Source organism: Capsicum annuum, chromosome 8 (assembly GCF_002878395.1).
Source record: "Capsicum annuum cultivar UCD-10X-F1 chromosome 8, UCD10Xv1.1, whole genome shotgun sequence".
In the NCBI taxonomy this organism is placed as follows: domain Eukaryota; kingdom Viridiplantae; phylum Streptophyta; class Magnoliopsida; order Solanales; family Solanaceae; genus Capsicum; species Capsicum annuum.
This window is the reverse complement of record NC_061118.1, coordinates 153,712,242-153,717,719: the sequence shown is the minus strand read 5'-3', so window position 1 is coordinate 153,717,719 and position 5,478 is coordinate 153,712,242. Positions and strand designations below refer to the sequence as shown.

Sequence of the window (5,478 nt, the reverse complement as noted above, 5' to 3'; positions counted from 1 at the left end):
ACTCTACTAGCCACACCTTCTTCATCGATTGATCATTACTCGGGAACCAAATGCAACGCGTGTGGAAAAGATATCGCCGGCTTTTGTTACGCTTGTGCAAAATGTTCCACTTATTATCACACACTATGCTTATTAGCATTACCTCTTTCAATGGAACTGCCCTCCCATTGCCATAAACTGGACTTAGAATTCTGTCCTCCTTATGATTTTAAATGCGACTTATGCAAAAAGCCTAGTTATAAAGGGTGGCTTTACCATTGCAGCTCTTGCGAATTTGATGCTCATATTTCATGTGCTATTACACATCAAGGAGCTGATATTGAAAATCAGTGCGAAAGAAAAACAGTAAAAACAGGCGATAAATGCCACGAGTTGATGGAATTACTATCAATATACATGAAGGGATCAGAGGAAATCAATGTTCGTCAAGAAATTAGTTCCCAAGATCAACTTCAACATCCAGCCCAACAAACCCCGAGTTACCAATCCAGCGATGGATGTTTTTCCATCGATCTTGCTAAGCCTCAGCTGCTACACGATGAACAGACCGGATCACACATGAGAAAAGAAGCAGTACAAATTCCAGGAACTCAAGAGAAATCAAACATTGCCTACATTACTCTACCAAAAGGGACTCATTTACCTTCCTCAAATGAGATAGGTTCTGAAGTTTGGATGGAATTAGGCAAGGAAATGGAGAAGGCTTATCAAACCAACGACTCTAACAAAGTAAGCATTATACTTTTATGGTTGAAAATTTCGTCTAAAATCCGCGAATTAACTTAAATCTTTTTTCATTATATTCAGGAACATTTGAGGAGTTCATGTTGTCCAGACATCCTTAAAAGTTTGTTTTGTCTAAAGAGGTGATCGAAAAGGGTAAATGCATCTTAAATCTATAACGATACAAAGTACGAGTTGAAATTGCAGGATGAACAACTGTGCCCAATGTAAACTATTATTCTTAATATAAATGTCAACTTTATCAATTTTGATTGTTCTATTTAGTAAAAATATGTCAGTCTAAATGGATGAAAATTACTTATTTCTGTTTAGTCTCTCCACTAGTGCACTGTTTGGTTACCACTTGTTCAATTCACCTAGTCATTAACAAGTTCCTAATTTTGAATAAACCTTACAACGTTGAACAGGTCCAAAACTCCTTTTGTCCACACTTGGCCAAACCACAAGAATAGTTTGACTAGAGACAATAGGATACAATTAAATTAGCAATAATCAGTTAACGATTACGTGGTGATAACAACTGAATAAATTAAAAAGAAACTTTGATTATTGCTAATGATTAAAGTTAATTTTCCTCAACAACCCTTTATTCTACTAGTATTATTTATTTATTTATTTATTTATTTATCTGTGGTAGTTGAAGACGTTGTCTTATTAAGTAGTCCAATAGAACTATTGAATCATGTTGTTCATAGGAAGAAGAGGTAATCAAAGTATGAGTAGTAAATCAAATCTTAAGTTGTTGGGCACCAAAGTGAGCCCTTTTGTATGTAGAGTGATTTGGGCACTAAAATTGAAAGACTTAGAATATGAATTCATTGAAGAAGATGTGTCCAACAAAAGCTCATTGCTTCTGGAAATGAATCCTATTGACAAGACTATTCCAGTGCTAATTCATGATGGAAAGCCAATATGTGAGTCTCTCATCATTCTTCAATACATAGATGAGACATGGCCTCAAAATCCCATCCTGCCAAATGATCCTTTTCAAAGAGCCTCTGCGCGATGTTTGGCTAAATTTTCAGAAGAAAAGGTAAAAGCGTCGTCCCATTATTACAGAATTTAGAATTTAGAGTCAGCGAGTTTTATTTTGTTTGAATAAATATACACCTACATAGAGCCTCTTCTTCTTTACATATATTTTGGCACCTGCATGTAAGGTTCAAGCAATAGCCTTATGGACTTTAATCAGACTCGTTATGTCTAATTTAGATCCGCCATTAGGGAGACAACACTGTATAAGGTCAGCTCAAGGCTCAAGCAAGTGAAACATTTGCTTTAGGCCCCAAAGAATACAACATACAAAATTGTTGGGAAAAAGAAAGGACTGTCAAAATTCTAAAATTTGACTTTTAAGTTACCAATTTTATTGAACAGACTATAAGCATACTTCTTCCTTCTATGTAAGAAAGGTGTTGAATCTGTTGCAGCTAAACGGACCATCAAGAGATGCATTTTATTTCACCGGAGAAAAACAAGAGAAGGCGCTCGAAGCAATGAAAGAGGCATTAAGAATTCTTGAAAGTGAAATAAGTGGAAAAAAATTCTTTGGAGGAGATGAGATTGGATATGTGGACATAGTAGTAGGATGGTCATCATACTGGCTCCAGTTTGTGGAAATAGCTGCAAATTACAAAGCAATGGACTCAACAAAGTATCCTCAGATGGATAGATGGATGAAAATTTTTATGGAAGTGCCATTGATTAAGGATAATATTCCACCTTATGATGGCATGCTTGGCATCTACCAGGGCTATAGAAAAAAATCTCTACTTGCATTTGCCAATGATAATAATAAATAGAGCTTTTCTTTTTCTGGATATTATTATGTATTTGTTTCACTTGCCAACGTGGGACTATTTTCGATGATACAGTTCAACGTACGACAGACTATTTTGTTTTATGTTTGGTGACTATAGGGGCTTAGTTTACTTTGCCATGTAATTTTTGCATGCTAATTTGTTCCAATTTGATTCATCTGTAGTCAAATTATGGCCTATTTTAGAACGTATATTTAGCAATTAATCACTTCCTAACCTATGTTTGCATTTTAGCTCTGCAAGGGATTCTCTGCTCCAGTTTTGTTATGTCACATTGAAGCCGTTTAGAACGTGGACAATTAGCAATTAATCACCACCTAACCTATATCAGAAAAAATAAATGTTTTTAAGCCTAAGTAAGGATTATAATAATTGAAGATGATTTGTAGTCATTGTGTTCTTCATCAAACATGTATGAGTTATGTTAAATAATAAGTGTGGGCTACAAATATGAGAAATTTTGGTACAACACCACCCTCCCTAAAGCATTAACTATAGTATCTAATAATCCAAGTCTAGTACTGTCCTGGATTAGATTAACATAAACTTGAGTTTGACGTAAATGGCCCAAATCTAACCAGAAATTTTGACTAGCAATAATTAAGAATAAAGATCAACAAAGTCCTCTAATGGCTCATATATACTTAACCAAAAACTTAGACTAACAATAATTAAGGCGTTTAATCATGTTTCATTGTGAATTTTATACTGCTCTAATCATGGTGGAGCTACGTAGTTAGGTGACCGGTTTAATATTCATTGTCGAAAATATATACTATGTTAAAGTTACTTATGAAGACTGGTATGTAGAAGAATTAAACAAAACCTTCGCTCAGTCCCTATTTCTGTCCTTTCTCTTTTTATTTTCTTAGGTGTATTTTCTTTTCATATTTTGTACCCCTCGGTCTCATTTTATGTGAAATCATTTGATTTGACATGGTGTTTAAGTAAAAAAATAATATTTTTGAAATTTATGGTCTAAAACAATCCTTAGATATTTATGTAACTATAAATTATTTCCTTAAGGATAAAAAGAGAATTTAAAGTTGAATTATTTCTAATTATAGTAAGATAACATTAATTTCTTTCAGCTACTTTAACTTTTCTGGCTTATATTTTCTTTGCGAATGATAATGACAATGAAACACACAAATAAATTTAAGACATCCAAAAATTGGAAGTTTAGCTTACTTTAGCTTTTAAGTTCTTAACTAAGTTTGTAAAATTCCTATTGTATCAAGGAATAAGAAGTTAACTCTTCATAGTGTACAATTCAATTTAGAATTCTTTGGCATCGGGCGTCGTATATAGTATAGCTTTTAATATTTTATATTTCGAGACTTGTTTATCTACTTTTATAGGAGTATTTATCTCTGTGAAGATGGTGTCCGAATCAATTTACTTGCAACGTAATTCTTAATTTAATTTTATCACTTTCGTGAAAATAATAAACATCCACTGATAACACTATTAAATTAGGATATGGTACTAATTACGTTACAATATTCTCTATCGAAACTTTTATTTCAAATTGAATAAATTTATATTCACTAGATGGGTGCGATTTCTTTATTTAGCAGTAGAGGGTGTTTGAATTGACTTATTTTTAAGTGTTTTTGACTTTTAAGCACTTTTTAAATTTTGAAGGTGTTTGATAAAGACAAAAAATAATTTTAAGCACTTTACTTTATGCTTAAAAAGTACAAAAATAAGCCAAAAATCAAAAGTAGATATTAACCTACTTTTAACTTTTTGCTTATAAGTCACTTTTAGAAAGTCCATCCAAACACCCTTGTAGAGGCATGATTTGCTTATTGAATTTCACTTTTGCCTTTAAGTAAGATTTTTCTTTTAAAATTGCTATTCTTATTTATTTTGCTAATAAAATATATGTGTGATTACTTCTCGAAGATTTTCTAGTTCATTAAGGAATTTTATAACGAAATCACACCAAGAAAAAGGACACCCACTACTTATTTTTAAAATAAATAGCGAGCATTTGACATTTTATCAAAAAATAGCAAGTCGGTTAAACTATTTTCGCTTTATAGTCATTTCTTAATTTAGGACATTTTGTCTCATGTAGTTCAGATACAGTTTATATATCATATTGATACAGTTCATATAATATATTGATACAGTTCTTAAAAAGAGCAGCATTTTCCAACTTGAGATATTCGACCCTTTTCTAAAAATATTTCAATTTTTCTTCTTTAGCTAAAAAATTTTTAATCGAAAAATATTCTGTTTTTTATTGTTTAAAAATAATAATTAAATATAATTATATAAAAATAGTATAATTGTTATATAGAATATGTATCTATATAAGATATATATATAAAAATTGTATAGTTATATTAAATATGTATATGTGTAAATATATATATAAAAAAAATGTATATAAAGTGTATAAAAATTGTATAATTTTTGTATAAAATATGTAAGAAAAATTATACAATTATTGTATAAATTGTGAATCAAAACTACATAATTTTCGTATAGAATATTTATATCTATAAGATATGTATAGAAACTGTATAAAATATGTATAGAAATTGTATAGAACAAGCTAGCAAATTAAAATGACTAGAAAATAAAATTTGAATTTTATGACCATTTTCATGAAATTAATTTCGGCAAAGTGGCCATTTCCTTACTTTCCCCGTCAAACTAAAAGTATGTGGCTATTGTTTATTAAATTAAGAAATATTGACTCTTCGTAATGTCCAATTTAATTTAAAACTCTTTCGCATTTAAATTATGATGAGAATATCCGTATAGAAATAGCATACTTTTTTTCTTAATTTTATTTTTCGAAACTTCTCTTTATCTATTTTTATATTTTTAAATATATTTTCTATTTTTAAAATAATAATAATAATAATAATAATAATAATAATAATAATAATAATAA

At 30.2% G+C, this 5,478-nt stretch overlaps 2 protein-coding genes across 3 annotated transcripts; both read left to right on the top strand.

Moving 5' to 3' along the window:
- LOC107879817 lies at nucleotides 1–950 on the top strand (the record flags this gene model as incomplete). The annotated part of the gene is given in 2 exon segments (XM_016726761.2): nucleotides 1–729; nucleotides 808–950. Coding segments are annotated over 2 exon segments (792 nt in total), but the record flags the coding sequence as incomplete, so codon positions are not given.
- Nucleotides 951–968: 18 nt separating this feature from the next.
- On the top strand, nucleotides 969–2,675 carry LOC107879818 (glutathione transferase GST 23). Of its 2 annotated transcripts, none has more exons than XM_047394684.1 (2): nucleotides 969–1,777; nucleotides 2,157–2,675. In XM_047394684.1, the coding sequence occupies exons 1-2, from the start codon at nucleotides 1,427–1,429 to the stop codon at nucleotides 2,544–2,546; spliced, it is 741 nt and encodes a 246-aa protein (XP_047250640.1). In that variant the 5' UTR covers nucleotides 969–1,426; the 3' UTR covers nucleotides 2,547–2,675. The 2 variants fall into 2 exon arrangements, with proteins under 2 accessions (XP_047250640.1, XP_016582248.2); XM_016726762.2 differs by having other exon boundaries at nucleotides 983–1,777; nucleotides 2,175–2,675.
- The last annotated feature ends 2,803 nt before the right edge of the window (nucleotides 2,676–5,478 follow it).